Source organism: Equus quagga, chromosome 2 (genome assembly GCF_021613505.1).
Source record: "Equus quagga isolate Etosha38 chromosome 2, UCLA_HA_Equagga_1.0, whole genome shotgun sequence".
In the NCBI taxonomy this organism is placed as follows: Eukaryota; Metazoa; Chordata; class Mammalia; order Perissodactyla; family Equidae; genus Equus; species Equus quagga.
Window position 1 is genome coordinate 172,243,921 of NC_060268.1, and position 26,256 is coordinate 172,270,176.

At 50.1% G+C, this 26,256-nt stretch overlaps 1 protein-coding gene across 2 annotated transcripts; it reads left to right on the forward strand.

Moving 5' to 3' along the window:
* Positions 1-770: 770 nt before the first annotated feature.
* BAG3 (BAG cochaperone 3) lies at positions 771-24,670 on the forward strand. Of its 2 annotated transcripts, none has more exons than XM_046653777.1 (4): positions 771-1,302; positions 17,554-17,883; positions 19,277-19,681; positions 23,310-24,670. In XM_046653777.1, the coding sequence occupies exons 1-4, from the start codon at positions 1,117-1,119 to the stop codon at positions 24,132-24,134; spliced, it is 1,746 nt and encodes a 581-aa protein (XP_046509733.1). In that variant the 5' UTR covers positions 771-1,116; the 3' UTR covers positions 24,135-24,670. The 2 variants fall into 2 exon arrangements, with proteins under 2 accessions (XP_046509733.1, XP_046509732.1); XM_046653776.1 differs by having other exon boundaries at positions 840-1,302; positions 23,307-24,670.
* The last annotated feature ends 1,586 nt before the right edge of the window (positions 24,671-26,256 follow it).

Sequence of the window (26,256 nt, forward strand, 5' to 3'; positions counted from 1 at the left end):
TCCCAAATAAGGTCAAGATTGAGGATAGCAAGAATCAGCCTCCACCATAAAAAAGACCAAAACCCCAAAGGATGTGATTTTTCTTTAAAGTTGTTCACTGCAACGAGAGTTTCTATATTTGAGATATGAGGTCCAGGAGCTGATGCAATCTTTCTTCGTTGGGTTTCAAAAGGCAGGCAGGTGAGTTTCCATTTGCTCTTCCATTTTCTCCCTGGCTTCGTTATGGTGTCAGATCAACATTCCAAACCTCCTTCTGGACAGCGGTTGAGCCTGTGAAAAAAAGTGATTAAAACGTAACTGAAGGACGCCCGTGTCCCTGAGTATCAGTATATGAGGGAGCAAAGCGGGTGGGGGTCGGGGGCAAGGCTCTAGTTGAAGACCAAGGACTTTAAAGGCTAACGATGACTTTGTTTTTATACGAAGGAGCGGCAGCAGGCACCGGGCTCGCGGACTCTGGGTCCCGGGAACACCCACGCGGCTTCAAGAAGAGGGAGCGAGTCTGGAAACCGAAACCGGCCCTGGGCGCACAGACGATGGCCTCGGGGCTTGCTCGTCCCGCCCGCTGGCCGCAGGTGCGCGAGCACCCCCACCCACCCCTGGGCGATCTCAGCCCGGGGCCCCCCCCCCCGACCCCCAGTCTCCTGTCGCTGGGCGAGGGAGGCGGGGACAGAGGTGGGGGTGGGGGAGGGTGGGGGGGGGGGGCGGCCGGGCTGAGGCCCCGCCCCCGGCCCGCCCCGCCACGATTATAGCCAATGACTCAGGGCGGAGCTCCGCATCCAGCTCGCGCCGCCGCCAACTTCTCTGGATGGGACCAGAAGTTTCTAGCCGGCCAGTTGCTACCTCCCTTTATCTCCTCCTTCCCCTTTGGCAGCGAGGAGGCTATTTCCAGACACTTCCACCCCTCTCGGGCCACGTCACCCCCTCCTTTAATTCATAAAGGTGCCCGGCGCCGGCTTCCCGGACACGTCGGCGGCGCGCACGGCTCTTGCTCCGGCCGCAGCCAGTGAGCGACTCGGCGCCTGGAGACCAGGCACCCCGCGACCCAGCACCCCGAGACCCCGCACCCCGCACCCCGGCACCTCGGCGGCCGCCCCTCCGGGCCGACCCCGACCCAGCATGAGCGCTGCCACCCACTCGCCCATGGTGCAGATGGCGTCCGGCAACGGCGCCAGCGACCGCGACCCCCTGCCCCCCGGCTGGGAGATCAAGATCGACCCGCAGACCGGCTGGCCCTTCTTCGTGGACCACAACAGCCGCACCACGACGTGGAATGACCCGCGCGTGCCCCCCGAGGGCCCCAAGGTGAGCCAGGCCCGCGCTGCGCCGGCCGGCGGCCCCCTGGACGGCGAGGGTGGGGGACGGCGCCGGGCTGCGGGGACGCGAGGCGCCCGGCCCCGGAGGGCGGTGAAGGCCACCTGGGACGCACGGTCCCCCGGCGGACGCCGGCTTCCAGGGCTCGGCCCGCGGCGCCCCTACGAGCCCCTCCGGGCTCGCCCTTGGCCGGCGTCGGGGCGAGGGGGAGGGCCACGGAGGGGACTGTCCTCCCCGGGCCGCATTTGGTTTCCAGGGGTCGGCCCGGGAAGTGCGACCCGCGCGGTGGCGCCACGTCTGGTCCACCAGCTCGATTCGAGGGCCCGGGAGGGGCGGGCGGCCTTGGTCAGCGCCGAAGGCCCGGGCCAGGCCCCGCCGCGGCCTCGGCCGCCGCCCGCTCCCCGGGCTGAGCTCCCGGGTTCGCTGTGCTGCTCGCGCTTCCGTGGGCGCTAGGGGCCGGTTCGCAGGCTTGGGTGGTGGTCTCGTAGGAATTTGACCCCCTGAAGGTCCCCCACTTGGTTGAGGGGCTTCTTGACTTTGCTCTCCAGTCTCAGGCGCAGAGTGACTCAGGAGAGTGATGTGAATACATTCCTTTTTTTCCCATTTTCTGCGTTTGAAATTAGAATTGTATTATTGCTTGAAACCGTTTTCAAGAAGAATATGTTCTAGTGTGACTTGTTTAAAAACAAGATGCTCTTCTTCCAGGCAGTTTCTAAACTAAATACGTGAGACTGTCTCATAGTTGGCCATTGCCTTACGACATTGCCTCACACTGGCGAGAAAGAGAATGATTTTTTTTTTTAATGGCATACATTCCCTTCCTTGTTATGGTATGAAAATACCTAGGGTTTGTTTCTAACACACAAATAACTGAATAGTAATACTTTTGTGAATACAGCAGAAATATGCCTCTTTTACGTATATGCAAGGATATGTACTACTTAACCCTTAGGAACATGAAAATTTGAAAATACAAATTTGAAATGTCTGTTAATTTAAAAAGTTAGAACTGTACTACTCTTGTAATTTTCCGTAAATTTGAGCTTTTTCAAAATAAAAGTCTTGGGAAAAAGAAATACACGTAAAGAAAGAGTAATGTTATGCTGTCTGGGCAAAATAAACATAAAAGCTGTAAAGAGCCAGTAAGTTATTTTGAAGATTTAAAAATTCACAAAATTAAAAATGCTTTTTACATCATTATTTTAGAAAAAAGATCTGTATTATACACCTTCATTTTTATGTGCGTTTTTCTTAAAACTAGTGTTAACACTCTGGTGCCCAACAGTGAGACATTATATATTCAGCAGCTTACGTTTACAAGAGATTAACTGTGTATTTATTTCTGAAAATTAGTACAAGAGGCTGTACTTAGCTGGGCTGGGCATACTTATATATTCTTTTTTGTGTGTCTGGTCAGCCCATTGTTGGGTGAAACTAATGCTCTTTTCAAACCCCCCCTATTACTGCAGTGTGCATGGATGTTAATCTTTAGCGTAGTAAAAAAAAAAAACCCAAAAAGCTATCATTTTGAGGCTTCCTTCCTATAGAGACAGGGATGGTCAGAGTCTGCTGGCATCCTTGGTTATGCGTGAAGATCAAGTTTGAACATATCCACTGTGAGTGCAGTACGAGACCCAGATTGCCAGTAGTTTGTTTTCAGTGTGAAACTCACCCAGCAAGTTGAGATCTTCGGTTACCCATCTGGTGGATGGGTTAGGCTGTGGTTTCGTTATCCCTTTCAAGAGGGGAAAGACAGGTGGAGTTACTGTTATTGTTCCCCACAAGTAGAAAGTAAGAGCTACTGAGTCAGAAGTCTGACGCTGGAAAAGTTGATTTGAAAATTTAACAGTCAGAATTTTAAGGTTGAAAGCTGCTTAAAGATGTTTTAGTTCAACCTCTTTATTTTACTGAGGAAAAACCCCAGAGAATTCAAGTGTGTTTCCAGTGGTCACTCAGCTAGTACTAACAGCAGACAGAGAACTGGACCAGAAAATCCTAATAACAGGCAGTGTATCTGTTCAGAAGAAGGTAGAAGTGTCTTGAATTTTTATGAAACTGTGAAGTGTGCGGGCTGGAATAATTGATTATTTTTTGTGTCCTCCTGACCACCTAGTGTGGGTGGGTAACTTCTGTGCTGTCATTGCTTGGTAGTGGCTGGATGTGACTAACTCAGGAAAAGACTTCTCTTTACCAAATTAACTACTTGAGATTTGTCAGCATGGCACCAAGACGTGAGGAGAAAACATTCGCTTCATTAGCTCTTTGCACTGCCTTGCTTTACAAACACGTGCTTTGATACACACAGAACATCTGGGTGACTAATTTACTTTCACTTATATGAAGTACACCTCACTCCAGACTAAATACAGTGGAAATTCAGTATTACTTTATATCAGAAATTGGTTTCTTATTGTATAACGAGAAAAGGGTCCTGGTGTATAATGTGGAATGTGAAAAGGGTCATTTTGGAGGACCTGGGCCGAGAGGACCCTCCAAGCATCCTTACCTTCAAGAGGGGATGTTATCAGTCAATAAAGAGCTATTCATTGAGCATGAAAAACAGAGGAAGGCCTCTTTTGGGGAACACAGCTTCTGGGTGTTTACAGTTTAACCATTTTGGTAAAGGAATGACTTTTACGGAAAGAAGAGAAAGACTAGAACTTGGTGTTTTATTTAGTCTTATCCTCTGTCCTCAGTTGATCGTCCCACATTCCCCTGAAGTGGTTAAAGTGGCTCTTTATCCACTCCCCCACCCCCCCTTTTCTTTTGGTGAGGAAGATTAGCCCTGAGCTAACCTCTGTTGCCAATCTTCCTCTTTTTGCTTGAGCAAGATTGTTGCTGAGCTAACATCTGTGGCACTCTGCCTCTATTTTGTATGTGGGATGCTGTCACAGTATGGCTTGATGAGTGGTGCATAGGTCTGCACCCGGGCTCCCAAAGCAGAGCGCATGAACTTAACCTTTGTGCCACCAGGCTGGCCCCTCATTATCCCTGTTTTGGCAGAGGGAGCAAGTGAAAGCAAGTGTCTTGCCCTTCATTGCAGAGGCAGTACAGCTAGAGGCAAAGACAGTGGGCTTTATCCAATTCCACTCTGAGCCGTTGAACCTCCCCACCTGCAGCCTTCCTGGATATCGATTTTCTGCACACGTGGGCTTCCTGCTAATCCCCTGGCAAGTTCATACCAGTCCAGGCCCCTTCCCTGGCAGAGAGGGTGGCGTTGGCTTTGGAATCAAGAGATGCTCAGTTCCGGTGCAGCCGCTCCTCTGGGGTGTCCTCACTGAATAAACAGAGGCTGGATACTTTGGAGTATGTCGCTGGGCTGCCCCCTCACAAACCTCGCCGGGACCAGAGGGAGACCCCCCTCCGTCAAGGAGCAGGGCTGTTCTAGCTTTGCGGAACTCGGAGGTCACCAGCACAGATTCCTAAGCCTGGCAGTCTCCAGGGAAGCCTTTTAAGAACACAGATGACCAGCTGCGTCATCCTGCTACCCGCCTGCCACCCCCACCCCCTGTTGAATCTGAATCGCTCAGAAGGGCCCAGAAGTCTGTAAGTCAAAAAATGATGATTCTCATTCAGCCAGACTGAAGGACGGCATTCCCATTTTGTAGGGGCAGTGCGTGGGGCCCTGTGACATAGTGTATGCCTGCACGTAGGCCCTGGACTCCCTCAAGTGGCACCTGCTTAACATCTAACCTACAGAGCGTTTGCCAGAGCCTCTGTTTTCCTTCTTGGTGAAACTCCCCGGTGGCTGGCCTCTGGGAGTGTGAATGTGGGGGTGGCACGGGGATGGATGGAATCGGCAAAGTGGCAGTGCCTGGTGTGGGGAGGTGGTCAGACTCAGGGTGGTCCCAAGACCCTCCTCTATGCAGAAGGAAGCAAGCCAGGGGGTTTCCTTCCTGTCTCGCTCTCCCAGCACAAGCTCACTGTAATAATTTGACAGATTATACGCAGGCCCTGTGAGAGATGGGTAGAATATCCTTTCAGAGGAAATTGGAGATGTTTTGAGTTATGCTTGAAGTAGAGACACCCATTTATTCTGCTTCAGGTTCAGCAGAGCCTCCTGAATTTTCTTGAAGATGAGATCATTTTGCTTTTGGCAGATCGATTGCAAGCTCTTATGCCTCCCAGCAGAATCAGAGCACAGTCAGGAAATGAGTGGCCGTTCTTTCCTTTGTATTTCCAGCAAGTTGCAGTTACGGCAGAGCAAATTCCTTTGCCACTGATGACCAGTGATTTGTTGGGGATAGAGAACATGGCCAGATGCCTTAGGAGTCCAGCTCATCCAAGACCGTCATTTTCCCCTCTAAAGAACAGTCTGTGTTTGGCTTATGCAAGAACTGGTCCCCTGTTTTGTACAGTAGGTTTGCCCTTTGTGAGGGTAGAGTTGGTACACAGGATGGTGGTGGCATTTGACGTTAGCCAGGGCCGGTGAAGGCTTAGCTGTTTGATGCTCTTAGGGCTGGTTGTGAGTCAGAAAGCTTCATACCACCCATGAGGCTTGATTAGCGCTGTCCTCGTTTCTGGAATGACACATGGTTGCCTTATATAAACCACTCTACATGTTTATTACTTCCTATTGGCGTTTTAAAATGATCTGATGTTTATCGTCAAAAATAGGAAGCCATGCATAATCCAAACCTGCTCTTTCTCCTTCACATTTGTGCTGTTTTAATGTTGTTCTTAAGTATTTAAGACACCTTACATAGAAAAACTGGGAGCAGAAGACAAAGGCCTTGCTTATGAGGAATCTCTGAGGACCCCCTAGTGCTAATGAACGCTAAAGAAAGCTCTATCATACCTGACTGTGGAAATCTGCAGCCCTTCCCGGCTCCCCGTTGCCTGTGAATCAAGTCTCCAGCCCCAGGGTCTTCCTCTGCCTCAGTTCTTAGATTCATACCTGGACTTCGGAATCTAAGCACATCCCCTCCTTTTGCAGATGTGGAAGTGGATCCCCCCCCCCCTCGCTTGGCATTGTGTGACTCTGTGAGATACCTGGTGTTACCAAGTCTTTGCATATTTCTACAAAGATTTCTCTGGGGGCCTTGGCAGCTTTTCAGGAAGCCAGGCAGTTTGTGAAAGCTTAATCAGAGAGAGCTTCTTTAGGAAGGAATGAACCTAATATTTTTTTGTCTGTCAACGTGTTTATATATATGTGCCAGACATTGGTGGATGCTTTTACAAACCTTATCTCTTTAAATCTTCAAAGCAGTTCTCTAAGATTGAACCTACTAGGTGCATCTTATGCGTGAGAAAATAGACTTGGAGAGGGGATGTTCTTGACCTGAGGCCTGTCAGTTATGACAAAACAAAAAGAGTCTTGTGGCCAGAGGTTTACCCCCACTGGGGAAGCCTGAAAGACTTGCCCAGAGTGGGCCAGGCTGTAGTCCTTCATACTCAGAGCCCGCCAGCCACAGCCTCGGGAATAAACAGCCCTGGGTCTGTGTCTGTACAGCTGATCGGAAATGTTGGCTCACTTCCTGAGCCTGGGTCTGCACTTAGGAGATGGGCCCAAGTCTTCCCTCTTTCATCCCATCTGAAATTTGCTGAGTGCCTGCTCTGTGCAAGGCATGATGTTAAGTGCCATATAGAGGACAGCTCTGCCTGCTTCAGTGCCATTCTCCGTGAAGCATTCCTGCCTGTCTCGGGTTAGAAGCAGGCTGTCCCTGCTCTGGACTCCTCATTAATTTAATTTGAATCTTTCCTCCAAAAGGCAGCACTTTTCTGCTTTGCCTTGGGGTCATGTCTCCGTGGGCTGAGAGTTCCGGAGGCAGCGTCTGCATCTGTTTCATCTTTCTGCCTCTCAGTGCCTGGCAGGATCCACAGGCTCAGTACAAATCGAATGATTCTGTGTGGAGAAGAGTAAAACGTGGGCCTGGGCTCCGGAGTGGACGGGCGGTTAAAGAAAAGGCGCCCGTGTTGAAGCGCAGACTGGAGTGTGTGTGTCGAGGGAAGCCTTCTCTTGGTTCCCACGTGCTACACTGTTGTCCTGGTCTCCCAGATGTCCCGTAGGAGCTGGTGCCTCTTTATCGCATTTCTGAATGGCCTTTTCTACACGAAGAACTTCACTATTGATTCCCTGAGTTCATCCTCACGGTCTGGAGAAGGTCTTTTCTGTCCCTACCAGTGACACAGCATCTTGGAGCAGGCCTGCTGGAGAGCCTGAGCGCTGAGAGCAGCCAGATGCTGCCGATCCACAGCTGCGCCGAGGGCAGCCCTGGCACTCCCTGAGCGTGGTGAAAGGAGTCTCTCTTCAGTTTTGCGTTTTTCCCGTGTGGCCAACAGTAAGGCCAGACATTGCATAGTGAAGCTGCTTATTCACTGTCAATTCAGAAAAGCCCCAAATTGCAGATTGCCCACTGCCTGCATCAGGAGCCTGTAAACAGCTCGGCTTGGGGCCAGCCCGGTGACGCAGCGGTTAAGTGTGCACGTTCCACTTCTTGGTGGCCTGGGCTTCACTGGTTCAGATCCCAGGTGCGGACATGGCGCTGCTTGGCAAGCCATGCTGTGGCAGGCATCCCACATAGAAAGTAGAGGAAGATGGGCACTGATGTTAGCTCAGGGCCAGACTTCCTCAGCAAAAAGAGGAGGATTGGCAGGAGTTAGCTCAGGGCTAATCTTCCTCAAAAAAAAATAATAATAAACAAACAAACAAAAAAACCCAGCTCGGCTGCCCCAGAGCTCCCAGCACAGAGCTGTGTCCCAGTGATTGAGGTGAGATTTTCCACTGAAAGTTCCTTAGCATCCTGTTGGAGAACAGACATTTCCTATTTCAAAATAACTGCTTTGGTGTTCACTAAAGTAGAATTGTAGTTTTTTTCAGTTATTTTAAATTCTTCTAGGACACTGAATGAATGAATGAATAGTTTAAAAATCCAAACAGCGGGAGGATAGGAAATCACATGCGTGTGCAGAAGAGAAGGCAGCCACTTGGTTTTTTGTATCTTCCGGATTCGTCCTAGACCCTGGGCGCATGTGGAGTCTTGAGGCCGTGGTGACTCAGAATGGAGCCGAGTGCCCTCACTCTTGCTGTCCTGCCTCAGCCAGGCAGTGACTCAGCACCGAGCGCTGGCTCCCTGACCCGGGGCGCACTCGAACTGAATGTTCCAGGTCTGAGCCTCAGCCCAGCTCGACTGGACCAAGTGAAATGCTTTCCCTCCTGCTGCGTTTTGCCCCAGGAAGATGAAGAGTTTGAAGACATTAGCCACAAACCGTTCTCATCACACAGTGTACGGATGGCGCAGGAGTCATGAAAGGATGATAATAGCGAAAGGCAGTCCCTGACCTTGGCGTCAGACACACCTGGGTTCTGGTGATCTCAGATACTCACCGTCTCTGAGCCTCAGTCTCCCCTTCGGTAAAACAGGCATCCAGCAGTACTTTCTAGCAAGGTTGTGAGCATCAAGGGGGCTGGTGCGTGGAAAGCGATGAGTCAGGGCCCGGCCTGACAGGTGTGTGTGGTCCATGGGAATGATCACAGGCTCCTGTAAGAAGCGGAGGGGGTTCACAGAGGGATGTTTGGCTTCCCCACATGGTAGACAGTTTTGATTGGATATTGGTCTGTCTGCTCCCAGATAGGCCTGAAGTCTCTCTGAAGCAAGGCCTCCTCTTATCCCCCTTGTACCACTTTAGCTGGCTCTCCTTCCACCCTCAGCACCCTTCCCTGGAGTTCCTGTGCCCCTCGTGAGGGTGGTATGTAGCTGGGCAGTAACTCGGTGGTGCAGCCCAGGCGTCAGATGAAGGCTGTTGGCTTTCTGGAGCCTTAGCCAGACCTGCAGCCCACAGCCCCATCACCTGGAGACTCGTGCCTGCTCCCTCACCCTAAGCAGGCCAGGGGAATTGTGGCTCCTGCCCTGTGCTGTACGGGGTGCTGTGTTTACCCTCAACCCCGACTCCTTGAGGGGAGAGTCTCTACGAATCTCTGTGCAGGCCTGAAGACTGCCAGCAGGAGCTAGGTGCCTAGTTGGTGTTGGGGGGAAACTGAGCCATGTTAACGAGGGGCCAGCCATCTGCACAGCCATTCTGGACTCAGCTCTAAGGGGTGGAAATGTCACCATGGAAGGAAGGAAAGGGAGGGGTTTTCTAATTGTCATGGCCCTCCCTCGGAGGAGTATGGTTGTTGGAGGAGGCATGCTTTGAGTAGTTGCTTAGGGTGGGGAGGAGAGTCCCCCCCAGGAATTCCCTCCAGGGCAGCCAACATCGGTCAGAGATGGTCTCCCCTTGCCTGAGCTGCAGTTGATGAACTGGAGCTTTTTTCTTTGGGGAAATTGTGTTTTGTACAAAATGCATGGCTGAAGCCTTGCACGCTGATGCCAACAAACACTTGCGTGGTGTGCATCTAGCAGATGGAAGAACCAGGTGATTCCACCTTAGTGCGAGACAAGGCCTTGAGAAACCCATGGAAATGTACCATGAGGAGGTTTCTTTGAAATCAGACAGACTTTGCTTCCCGATATGGGAATTTCACTACTTTCCATCTGTGATTCATGGCTTTAGATTTATTTATTTAATTTTATTTTTTTGAGGAAGATTAGCCCTGAGCTAACTACTGCCAATCCTCCTCTTTTTGCTGAGGAAGACTGGCCCTGAGCTAACATCCATGTCCATCTTCCTCTCCTTTATATGTGGGACGCCTACCACAGCATGGCTTGCCAAGCAGTGCCATGTCTGCACGCAGGATCCGAACCGGGGAACCCCAGGCCGCCAAAGCGGAACGTGCGAACTTAACTGCTGCGCCACCAGGCCAGCCCCAAGGGCTTTAGATTTATTAAAGCAGCTGTCCCTATTCTTTTTCTTTTTTTCTGAAGTGGAAGTAGGTAGTTTTTAATTTCCCGGAAGCCGTCAGTTCAGGAGCTGAGAGTCTGGTGACTGGGGTTCTTCACCTGGATCTGCAGTGACTTCCCATGTGACCTTGGGCCACATCTGCTACATGGAATCCTAGAGAAGGGCTTCAGGGGCTGGGAGGCTGGGGAGGCTGGATGCTGACTCTGAGCCCCCGGCACTCAGTCCAGCAGGGGAAATACCCAGCTGTGGTCACTGGTGCCTGGAGGCCCCTTACATGCCCTGATGGGGGGTGCATTGAGCATGTTGGGGAGCTAGCAGTTCATGTTCTGCTCCCAGGTGGATCCTCCTGCCCCAGCCTGGCTTAGCTTTTTCCTCTGGGCCTCGGGCATGAGTGCAATTTCTGATGTGATGTGAGCCACAATTAGTGCAAGTGGGTGCTTCTCAGCAGGGAGTTTGTCCACAATTCAGGCCGCTTCAGAGGAGCTGCCTGGGGCCTGCTGGAGGGAGAGGGGAGTTTAGGGCTCTGGCCCCTAGAGTTGTTGTTAGCGGTTTGCTTCCGAGTTGTGAAACTTTAGATAGTTCTCAGCAGAGAAAGTGGCATCCTTGCTAATTAGTGCTTTTAAGACTCTCAGATAAAGGGGCTTCTAACTCTAACAGGCTCATTACCAACTTGATGAGACCACTTAGGAATTAGACACAAATTTACAGTTCTATAAACAGTAGGTCCACCAACTGTTGCTTGAGAAAAGCTGGTCCATCTGTGGAATAAAGGAACATGATAATGTAGGTCATGGAGCAGCTCAGGGTTTATGAAGACTTTTTCGTGCCTTATTTCACTTAAATCTTGCAAAAATCCCTGGGAGGCATGGGGATTTTTACAGCTCAGGAAACTGAGTCTTAGTAGCAAGGAGTCCTGTCTGAGGGCACGCAGCTGGTGAGCAGCGGGGCGGTATTGGAGCCCCGGATGCAACTTGAAGACAGGGGCTCGTGCTGGGTCCTTCCTCCCTGTTTGGGCTCAGCTGCAAAAAGAAGCAATGTTGAGTTTCATCTTCTAAAAACGTTTTCCCCGGTAGAAACACACAGGGACACCCATCTTAGTAATCCCAGGACAGAGTATATATACTTTAATAAAGGGCGCATCAGATAAAGCCTCCAGTCACCTGGGACCAGATTGCTTACGGAGTTGGTGGGCAGCACAGACTCTTGTCTTACCAGGAGCACAGTAATCGCACTTCAGTGAATATAGACTTCTCTTATTATTCAGAATTTACCCAGTCTCCATTATGTGCCCCAAACACGGCTGGGAACAGTGGGATCACTATCCAGTGGGAACTGAGGAATTTTAAGTTTGGCTGTGGGGATGCAAATAAATGTTTATATTTCAAATTGGCAATAATAGTTGATTCATTTCTATGGCCTGTAATAACCAAATGGGAAGTTTTGGTAGGATGTTGAAGCTCAACTCTATTTGTGCTTTAGAAGGCAGTTTTTCTTTTGTTTTCTCCCTAATAGAGCTCAGCCCAGCCACTTAATTTTGATGCAAGTCCTAGATACACGGGGAGTTTCAGGATTCCTATTTCCCTCCATCTTTTTTTCTTTGTTTAGACGCTTAGAAATGTCCTTGGTAAAAGTCAGCACTTGACCGGTGTGAAGGCTCATCTGGCCTAAAATCCTAGTTAATGGAATCTGTATCCTGCTTGAGACCCAGGGCTGTCAAGGCGAGTGCTGTGGGGCAGCGCTTAGAGTGACCTTTTGTTGCTGTTACCTTCCTTCAGACCACACTGGCGGGGGCTGGGCTTTGTAGGTGTTGAGCCCATCTTTTGAGAGCACTGTACCATGGAGCGGAGGTGGGGGCTCACCCAGGGGCTGTTTTCAGGGTTCAGAAGCCACTCTCTGTATAGGGAACCATTTATGGGTGGGTCAAGGCAAACCCTGCTCTCCAGTTGTTCCCAAAGCAGCTAAGGCCGTGAATGCGTGACACCCCAGCAGAGTGGTGGGCATGTGCCTGGCACGAGACCAAGGACTGTTGTTCCTGCCCTACTTTTATGTTCCTGCCCTGCTTGTAAGACATAGGAGTCCTTCCCAGGGCTCAGCAGCTTCCTCCTCTTCATTTGGTACGTGAAGCTTTGGGGCACCTTGACTTCCAGCAATTTCTGATGTGATTTAACTGAGTGCAGTTAAGAGTGGTCATTTTTATATTTCTGTGACATCAACTTTTCCTTGTTTTTGAGCTTTATGTAGGTGTTCAGAGTTAATCAGAGGCCACAGAGAATGTCAGAGCTGGAGGGAACTTCATTTAGCTCCGTTTCTCAGTGTAGTTATGGCTGGGCTTCAGCACACACCTACCGAATCAGACTTGGTTGGGGTTGGGCTTATAGTCTGCATTTCCTTTGCCTTTTCTGAGTGCTCCTCGTGCTCCCTAGAGTCTGAGAACCACTGCTTTACAGAACATCTGGGCCTCCGCTTCATTTTACAGCTGAGGAAATTAAGGTCTAGTGGGGGGATGTGAGCTGTTTATGTAGCACACATCCTTAGGGGCGGATCCAGGGTTCAGACCAAGCACAGTCTCTTTCTGTGTCTCCTAGCTGTCCCCTTAGTGCCCACATTGTTATTAAAAACCGGGAGCGAAGTTTAGACGCGCTCTTAAGCAAGCAAGACTTGTGTAATAAGCCTAAAGTCTCGCCCAAACTTAGAACCTGACCCCAAGGCTTTTCTCATAATAATATCTTGTACTTAATAAGGCACATTTTGGCTCATCTGGGGTAATTGTTCCTACTTTTTATCTTGGGCATCTCATGGAGTTGTTTGGTGCCCTCTGAGACACGCCTCAGGATTTCAAGGCAGTGCACAAACAAGGGAGAAGAATTAAGGAATTCATTTTATAAATTAATGTGATGAGATAAGCCATGAACATCAGGACGCTGGCTCTTATTTCCTAATTGGATTTTATAGGTATGTATTTCAGATGTCTTTGCCCAAAGATAAGGATAATGAGCTAAGCTGCCCTGGAGAATGGTTCCTGTGGTACCATCATCAGTCCTTGAGAAGCTGCAGGCAGATCGAGCCGGGGAGGCAGGCTCACAGTTGTCTGCAGTCACTGAGGTTGTGGGCCTTGTCACGTGGTCACACAGGCAGAACCCAGGAAGGCGGATTCCCCAGTCCCCGTTGAAGTCAGTGGGGCGCATAGTGAGTCTTACATGGAAGATGCTGCTGTAAGCAGAGGGCTTTTTCTGGACTTGTGCTTGAACTTGAGAAAACTTCTTACAGGACCGATGAGACATGTTCTAGTCATGTTCTAGGATAAATCATAAATATTACACATTTTTTTTACTTTTTTCATTTAAAAAATATCTTTTTTTTTTTACTACATTGTGATGAAAACACTGTAGAAGATAGAAAGGGCAATTTAACTCTTTCAGGCAGTGCTTTTTATTGATAAAAGCTGAAGCATTTGCTATTGACAGGGCTCTAATGATAGCAGAGTAGAAACATTAGAAGGTGGCGTCAGCATTCCTGGTACAGGCCTTATTGTGGGTAGGAGTTTCATTTTTGGTTAAAACTATTCATTCACTTAGAAGTGTTTAGTTTTCTATTCTGTAAAAGTGATGTGGTTTTCTTTTTTTCTTTTTTCACTTGAGGAAGATTCGCCCTGAGCTAACATCTGTGACAGTCTTCCTCTATTTTGTTTGTGGGATGCCACCACAGCATGGCCACCAGTGAGTGGTGTAGGTCCACATCCAGGAACCAAACCGGGACCACTGAAGCAGAGCGTCTTGGACTTAACCACTCGGCCCCGGGGCTGGCCCCTGATGTGGTTTTTTAACTTACCTAAAGCAGTGTTTTTCTAAACAAGACCCCACCAGAGTAGAGGGGAGGCCGGCCTTCTTTTACATGTGAGGCTCATGGAGAGATGTGTGTTTTTCTTTTTAAAAAAACTTGTTTTTTTTTAAGATTGACACCTGAGCTAACATCTGTTGCCAATCTTATTTTTTCCTTTTCTTTCTCCCCGAAGCACCCCAGTACATAGTTGTATATTCTAGTTGTGGTCCCGCTGGTCGTGCTCTGTGGGATGCTGCCTCAGCATGGCCTGACGAGCGGTGCCATGTCCACACCCAGGATCTGAACCAGCAAAACCCTGGGCCCACATAGCGGAGTGCGTGAACTTAACCACTTGGCTGTGGGGCCGGCTCCTGTGGTTTTTTATTAAATGGCATAAATGGGTTGTTAATTCACACAGAAGCTGGAGCGCAGACCTCAGGACTGTAGGAGAACCTGCCTCCAGGCCGCCTTTAACCATCCCTGCCTTCCAGTCTGTGCCAGCTCACAGCATCATTTTTAGTTGGTTGCAGGCTCAGAACTCGAGTCTTGGTGATGGCCCCTTCCCTTCGCTCCTCCTCCTGTCCTGCCAGCCATGGCAGCCTTTCCATCTCGCCGCCTCGGTTTCCTTTCCTTTCCATTGCCCTCGGTCCTTGGTTCGCCCTTACTTCCTTACTCTCATCCCTGACTTCTCTCGTTTCCTGATGTGTCCTAGTTTCTCCTTTCGGTTCCTCCCACATTGCTGGGGCATCTCTTGTCAGCAACTCTCAGGACAGTGGACGTGGAGCCTCACTTGCAGCTCAGCCCTCTGGGCTCCCAGCCTTATCTTCTTCAGCTCAGGACTTACCTTCTAGTGCTACCCCCTTTCCCACCGCCACTCTGACACCCCCGCCCCCACCTACAGTGACCACATGCTTTCCTCCACTGACCCAAACGTGGCACTTCTAAGCCCCAGGTCGAATATTGGCCCTAGGAAGCAGTCTCTGCTGTCACAGTCCCTTGGGCAGGCAGAATTGCTCTTCATTATCTCTTCTTCCCTCCTTCCTTCCTTTTTCTCTTTCAACCGAGGTACAAAGTATATTCAGTGAGATGCATAACATGCACAGCTCTTGGCAGGCCAGCTCCAGTGCCTTCTGGGTTCATGGGCTTCCCCCAGGAGGAACCAAGCCTCAGCCAGGCCCAGCTAAGGTTTCCAGACCCTGGAAGATTCTGAGTTGGAGGCGCAGCTCGCAGCGGCTGTGCAGAGATGGTGGGGTTGGCAGCTCTCACCTGTTAAAACCAGATAGTGTGGGTGGCAGGTGGCAGGAATGAGCAGCGTGGGGGTGCCAGGGAAGTGTATAGTTCAGTAGATTTGTACATAGGTATACATCCATTTACCACCACCCAGAAAAAGATTTAGAACATTCCCATGCCCTCAGAAGGTTCTTTGAAGACCCTTGCCATGCATCACCGTTTCCGTCAGGGGCAGCCACCATCCTGTCTCCAATCACCGTCAGTTAACTTTGTCCTTCAGTTTTGATTCCTTTGACACTTTGGGGTCTGAGTAGCATAATCCCCTGCTGCCTTAGGGAGGGAACTCACATGCGTTTCGACCTTTTGGGCATCCCTCTTGATATGTTCTCATAAAACCTCACAACGGGCCTGTGGAGTAGATATTGCTAGCTCCATTTTCTAGGTAAGGGGATTAAGCCTCACAGAGGTTAAGAGAATTACCCCAGAACTGTTACTAGTAGAGGTAAGAATAAACTTGCACCCTGTCTAGGATGGTGCCATCCTAGCTAGAAAAGCCCATGGTGTTCCCCATCTGCAGGGCCTCCCATGTTCTCCGGGTGGTTTTGCTTTCTGGTCATTTCATGGAGCCTTACACCATCTTGTAAGCCCCTCACTGGCAGGGGTTGTGCCTTGCTGCTTTGGTAACCCCATGGTACCCAGCAGCTCGGTAGCAGGATGTTTACAGGAGGTGGTCTGTGGATGAGGGCTTGCTGACTGCCCAGCTCCGTGGGCTGTGCAGAAGGCGGGAGGCTTTGCGTGGTTGGGAGGAAACAGTGCCCCTGGGCAGCCAGCAGACAGATGTTCCAGGACTTGTCCCTGCCCCTGCTTCAGGCTGGAAGGAAGAGTGCCCCACTGAGTGGATACAGTGCCCGCAAGACGTGTCAGGAGTCAGTACTGAGCAGCACAGGGTTTCTGCAGTGCCTCTCGCTGCCTGTCTCTCAGCAGGAATTCGGTTCTGAATGTGAGGCCTGGACCCACTCCCTGCTCTTGGGTGACCTGACAGTTAAAGCAGGCTAAAGTAATGCCGCCGCCCTGAGCACGTGGGTATTCTAATCTGAGAGTGCCTGTCTGCTATTGTCCCCAAGGACACGGTGACACCCTTGCCTCTCCTGTATGCTGGAGGCCCTCCCGGGGCAGGGTCTCAGCAAGAGGGAAGCAGTCAATGGGTCTAAAAGGGCTAAATTCCAGGGTCAGCCACCTGGTGCACACAACTGCAGAAACAAGGCAGAACTACAGTGGTCCATCACTCAGAAGGCAGGACAGTTCCTGGCTGTCCGTACTTGTGACCCATTTTGCAGCAGTGGGGATTACACCGAGAAGCTCATGGATGCTCAGCCTCTGGCGTTTGTTTCCAGTTCAGAGAGAGGCCTCCTTAAGGAGGGATCACTCTCCTTCCTCATAGTTGACCCACTCAGATGTGTGTAAGTGGCGCACATCCATAGCCCCCTCCGCTGTAAAAGGACCCTCTAGTGTTCAAGAGATAGGACTGAAAGCCTTGGGGGTCCCTGGCTCGGGTCGCCCAGCTCTACTTGGTGAGAAATGACATTGCCCGGTGAGTGACTGGCCAGCCTTGTTGTCTGAAACAAGATCTTTCTCTGTGGTACATCTGGAACTTGGCCTTCTCAAGGGTCCCAAAATAGCTAGGCTGCTGAAGGGAGAACTTCATGAGAGGACATAAGAGGGACCCCAGCCGCCTGGCCAAGCAGGCTTTGTTGGCATCGTAAGACCAGCACAATTAATCCCCGGGTTTTTGTCCTCATCCTGTGCTGCTTCTGTATTCCCTGTGTATCTCCCTTTCTTGCCGCTTGTTCTGAAAGTGTTTCTGAGGAGGCAGCCTTCCCCCGCCGCCCTTTCTCTGCAAAGATTTCCAAGCTGTGGCTTGTGTTTGGGTCCAGCACAACTCTGTATTGTTAGGAAACGTGAGGACCTTTTAGGAAGCAGAGAAGCTGGCGATAATCTAGCGAGTTGGAGTTGAATCCTCCTCACATCTTCTGATCTGGGTCTCTGAAGGTTTGGGAGACAGGCACTGGCTCTCCTACGTACACTGCTGCCCGGTTGTCACCCAGAAAAGAAACCTGTCGTACCAGTTTGGGAAATTGGGACCTCTCTTGTGCTCAACAGATACCTCAGCTCACCTGCTTTTTCTTGATGCCCCTAATTCTTAAACTGCTGGCCAGACAGCTGCCTCCATAGGGGAGGAGGTGACTGACAGAAGAGGGGGCGCAGCCATGCTCCCTGTGCTCAGCCGTCCTGTCTGACACTGTGGGGTGTCACCCTCGAAGAGGGGAGCACCCAGCACCATCCTTTTTCCTTTTCAGGAGCCTTTCATTCCTGGTTTCTAACCAGTCTGTGTTTCTTCTCTTTTTCTTTTAGGAACCGCCATCCTCGGCAAATGGCCCTTCCCGGGAGGGCACCAGGCTGCTGCCCACTAGGGAGGGCCATGCTGTGTACCCCCGCCTCCGACCAGGCTACATTCCCATTCCAGTCCTCCACGATGGCGCCGAGAGCCGGCAGCCACACCCTTTCTCTGCCTTTCCCCAGCCTGGGACGCAGCGATTCCGAACCGAGGCAGCCACGGCGGCTCCTCAGAGGTCCCAGTCACCTCTGCGGGGTGTGGCGGAAGCCACCCAGCCAGATAAACAGAGTGGACAGGCGGGGACAGCAGCTGAGGTGGCGCAGCCCCCAGCCTCCCACAGACCTGAGGTAAGAAGAGGCCCGGCATGCCAGCCTGTGGGGCACGGCCTGGGAGTTCAGACTGCTGCCCGTGGCCTGGGCCGGGTACCTGATCAGATGCAGGGCATCCGGGCCTGGCCTGCAGCATCAGCGGTCACCCAGCAAAGACAGCCCCACATTGTTGCCCTGTGTTTCACAGGTGTTTTTTCCAGCTGGGCAGGGATCATGGCTGATTTTTGTAGTTAAGGAATTGGAGCTCATAAGGGTAAACAGCTTGGTCCAAATACATAAAGGTGGAAGTGGCGTTGCTGGGGCTAGAAGCCCGGCCTTCTGGCTCCTCATTTGATGCTCCTCACTCACTGGGCGCTCTATTTCAGAAACACAGAGGTACCCTGTTACTTAGTTCAGTATTTACTGATAAGTGTTAACTGCCTGGAGCTCTCCTGATGTGAAAATGAGACAGCGTACCTGCCCTCCCAGGGTCCCACAGTTTAAAAAGAAATCCAAAATAAGGAGTCAGGAAGGCAGCGGGTTTATGATACGCTTAAAAACTTGAGTGTGCGCATGTCTGAAGAACAGTTCTTCGTCCGGTTCTTAGATTTGAGGGCAGTGGACCCAGCAGGGGCCTGAGCACTAAGCCCTCTTGTGTTTCCCATCTGCACCCTGTCCCGTTGTGCCCACTGGCACTGTTCTAGAGCACAGATTCTAGCTCCTCGTCTGCACAGGAGCGGGGATAGCCTCCCTTGGCTCTATTCTGGATCTGTTTGGCTTCACTGCCTACTTGGGGGTGACAAATCATTGTTCATGTGGGACCCCTTTCTTGGAGAAGCAGTACCTCTATTTGTAATGTTTTTGTTATAAATGTCAAAAATGACACATCAATCAGAAATACCAACAAGTTTGAGCTAGCAGGATCCTTAGAAGCAGCTGGGGAAATGCCTTCCTAGTTTTCTAGGTGAATAGAGGGTGACCCAGCAGGGAAAGGGGCCTGCCTGCCTTGGACCACACAGGGGACGCAGTTCTCAATGCCCAGCTGAGTTCTCTGTAGATTAGCAGGGAAAGGGTTGAGGAAGGAGGGAGTGGAGTGATGAATGCTAGCAAATGGGGATGTATTGAGCACCTCCTGTGTTTGGCACTTGTGCTAAGGCACATATACAGATTATGTTACTGAATCTCCAAGCCAGCCCAGTGAGGGAGGGGGCACGCTTTTCCATATTTTAGATGAGGCTCAGAAAGCTGTGGGGCATTTAAGAATTTGAACCCAGGCCTCTTGACTCCGAGCTCCCAGTCTTGAAAACGGAAAGGCTCACAGCTGGGAGGTCCTGTTAAACCTGTTGCACTGAGCAGGCGCACAGTGGAGGCGAGTCGGAGGGCCAGGTTGAAGGTTGTCTCAGGGCCAGGCCTCTACCCTTGTGTCTTGCAGCGATCCCAGTCTCCGGCTGCCTCGGACTGCTCGTCCTCATCCTCCTCGGCCAGTCTGCCGTCCTCCTCCGCACGGGGCAGCCTGGGCAGCCACCAGCTCCCCCGGGGCTACATCCCCATCCCCGTGATCCACGAGCAGAACGCCACCCGGCCGGCAGCCCAACCCCCCTCCCACCAAGCCCAGAAGATCCACTACCCGGCTCAGCAGGGTGAATACCAGACCCACCAGCCCGTCTACCACAAGATCCAGGCGGATGACTGGGAGTCCCGGCCCCCGCAAGTAGCATCCCCATTCCGGGTGCCTGTCCGAGGTGCATCCAGCCGGGAGGGCTCTCCAGCCAGAAGCAGCACACCAGTGCACTCTCCCTCGCCCCTCCGTGTGCACACCGTGGTCGACAGGCCTCAGGTACGGGAGCTGGTGTCAGCACACTGGCCACAGCAGCCTCTCTCCAGGGGCTGAGGAGCTCCATGCAGGTGCCCTGATTCTCCCCTCAGCCCCACCTAGTTTACACACCTTATCTGGGGGAAAGTGAGATCCTGGAAATGGCAGGTTGTCAGCAGAAATGCAGGACGAGGGCTGTGAACCTGTAGTACTTTCTACAGCTTTTGCTCATTGTTCATTGCAGCTGCCTTAGAGGCAGAGTGCCAGCCACCCTGATAGGAAATGGCTGGGCAGAACCTGGGGGTCTGGTGTCTTAGTGCCCACCACACCCTCTGAGGACCCTTCAGACCCCCTCACAGCCCAGTCACGCCTCCTCCAGGCAGCTTGTCGCCTTCCTCACTGGTGGCCCTTCTCACCCTGCAAGCCTATTTTGTCATTCCCACCGCTGAGCCTTTGCTCATGCCAAACCCCTCCCTGAAATGTCTCTACAACCCAAGTTCTCCCCATCCTCCAAGGAACACGCTGGTCTTGCCTCTTCCGTGAAGCCCGCTCATCCTTCTCACGGCGTCTCCTGTGAGTCCCTTACAGTTCAGCATGTGATGATTTTGTGCATTTCAAAAGTGTTCATATTCTCACTTCAGCTTGGCTCTGAGCTTGGGGACAGGGACTGTGTCTTACACTTTTCTTCTCCTTTGCGGTAGAGGACCAGATTGCCTGGCTGATGAGCCAGCCGACTGAGTGGATGGGAAACCTTCCGGCCTGGTGAAAGTTACAGGCACGGGTCTGGTCCACTCATCCTTCATTGGAGACACGTGGGGGTCTGGTTCCTGGAGGAGGAGGTCATCTAGTTTTATCAGCTTGTACCTTAGCAGTAGAACATTCTGCAACCCTGAGCCCCCTCTGGCTGTGACTTGAGCAGCTGAGTTAATTCTCTGCCACAGTTTTAATTTTTTTAAATTTTTAAATTTTAATTTTTTTTTTGAGGAAGATTAGCCCTGAGCTAACTACTGCCACTCCTCCTCTTTTTGCTGAGGAAGACTGGCCCTGAGCTAAAATCCATGCCCATCTTCCTCTACTTCATACGTGGGATGCCTACCACAGCATGGCTTTTGCCAAGCGGTGCCATGTCCACGTTCAGGATCCGAACCAGTGAACCCCAGGCCACCAAGAAGCGGAACATGCAAACTTAACCGCTGCACCACTGGGCCGGCTCCTCCACCATAGTTTTTAGAAGAAAGTCCTTCTGTAAACAAATACAGGGTATCTTTTTACTATAAATAGTGACACTGTCCTGGGCCCTCTAAGAGATCACTCTCCTTTTACTCTTATTTTTTTAGCTTTTTTATTTGGAAATAACTTGCACCTTACAGGAGAGTTATACGAATCATATAAAGAAATCCAGTATGCTCTTCACCCATATTCACTGTTTATTAATATTTTCCTCCATTTGCTTTGTCATTTCTTCTCTCTATATATATCACCTATATATTTTAATTGAGATTTAGTTGTAAATATCATGCCCCTTTACCCATAAATACTTCGAGTATTTTCATAAGAAAAAGGCATTCTTGTTCACAATCACTGTGGAATTATCAGAATCAGAAAATTTAACAGTCTACAATGTTATTGTGTAATACACAGTCCATTTTCAAGTCTCCCTTATAGGAATTTGCTCCTGTGTCAGGCTCTAATCTGAATCATGAGCACTGCGTTTAGATGGCATTTCTCTTTAGTCTCCTTCAATCTGGAGCAGTTCCCCGGCCTGCCTTTGCTTTCATGACCTTGACATTTTTGAAGAGTACAAGCCGTAGAGTACCTCCTCTTAGGTATTTCTAAAGTCACTTCTCACCCAGCCATTGTTTTAAAACCCACAGAGAGGCGTGTGGCTGGTTCCTGAGGGTTAAGAGTCAAAGTTGAGGATGTCTGGGTTGCAAGAGAGTTTGGCTGGAAAAGGAGGTTGCTGGCATCAGAAGCTAAGTGTCCACAAAGTCCTCACTCGGGCCCAGTAATCCCGGGAAAGAGGTGCCCACTTGCAGAGCTGGAGGCTTCCCCTCCTCTCTTTCCCATATATTTCCTTCAATTGCTGAAACAGTGTTTAATCCTATTTCCACTTCCCTTCACCTTGTTTGTTTGTGTGGCCTCCCTTTATAGCTTGTTCAAAGATCCCTTTTTGGAGGCTTGCAAAGATGTGACCTAACTGAACATTCATTATAGTAGACTTCAATAGTTTAAGTTGGGGGTACTTTAAAAATAATGTAGTCTGGGGCTGGCCCCATGGCTGAGTGGTTAAGTTCGTGCACTCTGCTGCAGGCGGCCCAGTGTTTCGTTGGTTCGAATCCTGGGCGCAGACATGGCACTGCTCATCAAACCACGCTGAGGCAGCGTCCCACATGCCACAACTAGAGGGACCCACAACGAAGAATATACAACTATGCACCGGGGGGCTTTGGGGAGAAAAAGGAAAAAATAAAATCTTTAAAAATAAAAAATAAAGGCGACACTGCTCTTATTTAAAAAAATAATAATTATGATGATGTAGTCCAACTCTTACTTCCCAGTTAATGAAATTAGGATGTGTTGATATTTTTAAAGGAATTTTAGATATTCACTTAAATGCTGGAAGAGACAAGATATTTGTTTTAGGCATAGCTCATTTAAAAATATTTGGCTATAGAGCCAGCCCTGATGACCTGGCAGTTAAGTTTGGCACACTCTGCCTCAGTGGCCCGGATTCGGTTCCCAGGTGGGGACCTACACCACTCATCTGTCAGGAGCCATGCTGTGGCAGCAGCTCACAAAGAAGAATTTGCAACTGTGCACAACCATGTCCTGCGGCTTGGGGGGGGGGGGCAGGAGGAAAAAGCACGAAGATTGGCAACAGGTGTTAGCTTAGGGCAAATCTTCTGCAAAAAAAAAAAAAGGAAAGATAAATGCTTGCTGTTTAAAATATATGTATTTGGCTGTAGTTTATGTCACATTAAAGAGTGTCTCAGCCTGCGCAGCCAGAAGTCAGTGCGGAGATGCTGCCCCGCTGAGTGTTAGCTCTGGTGCAGATGTACCAAGCAACATTCTTACAGGGTTAACTATTTTGCACATCTTGCTTATTCTCAAAAACTATATCAGTTTGGGCAGAAACCACTAGGCTGTCATAAGTTTAGGGGAGAAGATTATAACTTTTCTAAAACAGGACGTGGGAAGGTCACACCCTGAACAGAGGCTGTCCACACAGCATGAAGGGGGACAAGTGGCAATTATTCCTTCATGGCTGCATTACCTGAGCGTCTGACTCACCCAGGGCTTTGCTTTGAGTTAAACTGGCTTAGCAGTCAGCATGAGTTTTTGGTATTTCCATTTGAAAATACTGGTTTTCTTTTCATTGCCCTAGGAATACCGTCTACCAAAAAATCCAGTGAGAGGTAACAGAACAAGGTGATGAATGGAAGCATAACAAATGGTTTGGTCACAGAGATGATTAATACCATATTTTTATTTTGTAGCAGCTGTTGGTTGACTTTGAAATCTCTTTTATACTGTTAAACTTTGCGAAAGCCATTTGCCAGTTTCTTTCTAGTCAGTCATAGCTGCAAACAACTGCCTGTGACTCTCAGCCAATTACTAAAAATGTCTTTGTGTCCTTGCCTCTTCTCAGCAGCCCATGACCCATCGAGAACCTTCGCCCGTTCCCCAACCTGAAAACAAACCAGAAAGCAAGCCAGGCCCCGTGGGACCAGATCTCCCCCCTGGACACATCCCGATTCCGGTGATCCGTAAGGAGGCAGAGTCCCAGCCGGTCTCCCAGAAGCCCCCACCTCCCTCTGAGAAGGTAGAAGTAAAGGTTCCCTCTGCTCAGGTTCCTTGTCCCCCCAGCCCTGCCCCTTCTGCTGTCCCCTCGTCCCCCAAGAGTGTGGCTGCAGAAGAGAGAGCAGCCCCCAGCCCTGCCCCTGCAGAACCCGCACCCTCAAAACCAGGAGAAGCTGAAGCACCCCCAAAACATCCGGGTGTGTTGAAAGTGGAAGCCATCCTGGAGAAGGTACAGGGGCTGGAGCAGGCTGTGGACAACTTTGAAGGCAAGAAGACAGACAAAAAGTATCTGATGATAGAAGAGTATTTGACCAAAGAGCTGCTGGCCCTGGATTCAGTAGACCCCGAAGGACGAGCTGATGTCCGTCAGGCCAGGAGAGATGGCGTCAGGAAGGTTCAGACCATCCTGGAAAAACTTGAACAGAAAGCAATAGATGTCCCAGGTCAAGTCCAGGTTTATGAACTCCAGCCCAGCTCCCTTGAAACCGATCGGCCGCTGCAGGAAATCATGGAGATGGGGGCCGTGGCAGCAGACAAGAGTAAGAAAAGTGCCGGACATGGAGAAGAGCCCCAAACTGAAACCCAGCAGGCAGAAGCCAAAGCAGCAGCAGCTCCAGACCCCAGCAGCACGGCAGACACAGCTGGTAACCCAGCAGCACCAGCCTCCACGAAATAAGCAGCAGACGCGGGAACTGGGAACTGATGGTTTGCTTTAGGGAATTTTAAGTTGCATGCATTTCAGGGACTTTAAATCAGCTGGTTTTTACTATTCATAACCGCTTGGTAGGCAGTAACTGGGGTGGAGGCAAAACACACTAATAAAAGGGCTAAAAGGAAGATGATGCTTTTCTTCTGTATTCTTATTCTGTATAAATAAAGAAGTTGCTTGTTTCAAAAGTTTAACCCCATCGCTTGTCGTTTTGGGGCCCTCTCTCTGCTCGGGCCCGCGTGGTAGTGAGCCGTCTTCATAGAGCTCTGGACTGAAGGAGTTTTAGTAGGTCGATGGGGAGTCGACTTCCCATCATGTAAACATGAAACCCATTTTTCAGAAGCGTTGCTGTTTTAATGGGATGATTTTCTTCGTCTCATAGCTAAAATACTTAACTTTAGATAGAAGAAAATGTGTAAGGAGCCATAGGAATATCTGTATGTTGGATGACTTTAATGATAACATTTAAAAAAAGGAAAATAAAGTAATAATATAACTCCAAATGTTTTTTGTGGTTTCTAAAACTTTGAAAAGAGTGGCAGCATTAAGTAAGGATAAATGGCAGGCGCACTTAGAAGCCTGCTCTGGGATTCATAACATCTCTACTGGCCCAGCTCACAAGAGAGTGAGTCTGGGTCGCTTTTCACTCTCAGATTGCAGGTGGAAGCTGGGAGGACTCAGGGCTGTGAGCTCAGGTCAGGGGAATGTGCCCGCCGCACCTCTCCAGACTGCCCCAGCCAAGGTGCCACTTGGGCAGCCTTTCTGCCCACCTGGCCTCAGGCCTCCCAAGGGGCTGAGATGGTTCACAAGTGCAGAGGAAACCAGTTCCCAGTGTTGCCTGAGGCTAGCCAAAGTGTTCTGTGGAGTCTGGGTCACTGGGGGTTGGGAATGTGTTGTGTGAGTGTCTTGGGGTCATCTTTATCTGACATTTCTGAGTCACCAAACCAGTCTGGGTTTATCTTCTCAGATTGGGTTCCTAGAAGCCACTGGGGTTAGGGACCAGATGCACTCAGGAGCCACTGGGTGGGAGAAGAATCTTTCTGTGCCGATGGTTTTTAAAAGCTTGGGAGGGACCACAGCCCTGGAATGTGCTAGATTTTGGTTTTTTAACTGCTTGCCAAATAAACCTGAAAAGGAAGAGAAAGGCCTGAGACCTCGGGACGCCTGGGGAGCATGCTGACTTTGAGCCCCCGAGCTGAATTCCTCATGACTGTGTTGAGTTTAATATTGGTGCCTGACGGTGCCGCACGAAAATATACGCTGGTGTTCTTGCCACTCTTAGCTTGCTGAGAAAGGTTGAAGTCATTCCGGTGGGAATCCGCCAGCATCATTCCTGGGTGAACTCATTTGGGGAGTACAAGCTGACGGTTAAAGACACACCACCGATTCTAGAAACTCAAACGTGTAAATAGAAGAAAAAAAGCCTACTGGATTATTTTTAGAATGAAATGAAGGTAAAGAATATGACTGTTTTTGTGACTTGGGCAGCTATTCTCAACGGACCTCAACATTAACCCTTCTTGAGTGGTTGCTGAATTAGGCTGATGTTATTTTTATCACTAAACATCATCAATAGGTAGCGCTTTACTGTGGTTAAGGATACTTTCCATCATCCACGTTAGATGGTACGTGGCTGTCAGGACAGGAGTTCCCTGGCCTGTGTTAGTGGTCCCTGGGCCTTGTTTGGGGGCAGCAGGCTGGGCTCTTACTAATGTAACTGTCTTGGCCCCTGCAAGAGTCAGGGGATAGATATCCAGCGAATCTGCCTAGTGTCGGGGGTTTGGGCTTATGTAATATGTAGTCATTTCAATGCTCTTTAAGAGAACATCACCCTTTAGAACAGAGGCTTGAATCGGAACTCCTGGGTTCAAGTCACAGCTTCACGTAATAGCTCTGGGACAGTGGACAAGTTATGCAGCCTTTTCCTTCCTGGTTTCTTTAGTTGTAAAATGGGGGAGAAAATCATTAAATGAATTCAGACATGTGAAGCAGTGAAAGTAGTCGCTGGCACATGACTAACGTTAGCTGCTATTACTGTCCTCCGTGTAACAGGAGAAAACAGGGAATGACTTGCTCACAGCCACAGAGC